The sequence below is a fragment of the Echinops telfairi genome, unplaced genomic scaffold (genome assembly GCF_000313985.2).
Source record: "Echinops telfairi isolate 266 unplaced genomic scaffold, ASM31398v2 ScPeMD7_7420;HRSCAF=8458, whole genome shotgun sequence".
In the NCBI taxonomy this organism is placed as follows: Eukaryota; Metazoa; Chordata; class Mammalia; order Afrosoricida; family Tenrecidae; genus Echinops; species Echinops telfairi.
The window spans coordinates 16,650,420-16,651,527 of NW_022111320.1; the positions used below are offsets into that span (position 1 = coordinate 16,650,420).

At 42.8% G+C, this 1,108-nt stretch overlaps 1 protein-coding gene across 1 annotated transcript in view; it reads left to right on the forward strand.

Annotated features, from left to right (window-relative positions):
• Window positions 1-1,108, forward strand: part of SAMD7 (sterile alpha motif domain containing 7) — a 31,162-nt gene that overhangs the window by 7,743 nt on the left and 22,311 nt on the right. The window contains exon 4 of the mRNA XM_004704236.1: window positions 6-538. Coding sequence (XP_004704293.1) covers window positions 6-538 — 533 coding nt within the window. The remainder of the gene's footprint in view (window positions 1-5; window positions 539-1,108) is intronic.

The window sequence follows — 1,108 nt, forward strand, 5'->3', positions numbered from 1 at the left end:
GGCCTAAGTTTAGGGATACCATTCCTCTATGGCTCCAGCATCCCTGCAGCCCCAGCCTCCTTCCACGGTAGAAGCATGCTCCCAGCCAACGACCTGCATTTTCACCAAAGCACCTTAAGAAACCTTCAGGGAAACTCTGCGCTGGTGGCAACTGGTCCATACTTTCTAGAAAGCTGGGAACAGAGATGCCGCCGCCTCCGGAGAGGTACCGGGAATCAGAAAGTTCTAGACAGTGATACCGATCTCTCCAAATATCAAGGGGAATTTAAAATCCTAGACCAGACTCGTGTTGCTCCCTGTGAAAAGGATGGCTTTGCAAAGGATCTTGATGCGGAAGGACTCCACAATCGGAAGTCAAAGCCACCTGCTGCTCCTGCCCAAACCCGGGGACACTTCGAGGTCCCCCAGAGGACGCCCTGGGCAGCTCACAGCACCTCCCTGAAGGCGAAGACCTGGGATGGTGGGAAGGAGAAGCCTCCACAGCAGTCGTTGGGAGCCGCCACTAAGAAGAGCCCAGGTCTCCCATCGGCTCTGCCAGGTGAGTGTCTCAGGCCAATAGGCAGATCCTCATTAACCACAAGTCGACACCTCCTGAAATTTCCTTTTTTATCCTATTTTTCTTAATCCTGACTACAATGATATAACTTTACTGAAGCTACTTAAGTTAGTTCCAACATGTTGTATCAAGGAAACTATGTGGACACTAATATGTATGAAATACGTGTGTGTGTACAACTTTCAGTAAAGACTTAGGAGGTAAAGTGTGGGCAAGCTTAAGAAAATCCATCATAATTTTGTATTAAATTTATATTTAATATGCTACTAATTTTATCAACAAAAAACTTTCCTTAGAAGTATGAATTTTATCTCCCATATAGCTAAGTTTTAAAAAAATAGACAGTTGAACAAAAGCACTTACTCTGATGATCCATCCCATGATGCTATCTTTTTACCTAAAAATACTTTTAAAACGTTCATGTGCTGTCCCCAAATACCACACACTAAAGGATTTTCTAGAAGTAATTTTTTCTTTCACTTATTTTATTTATTTATTTTCCCCAATAGTTTTATTGGCATATAACTCACATATCATACAATTCAGTAGTTT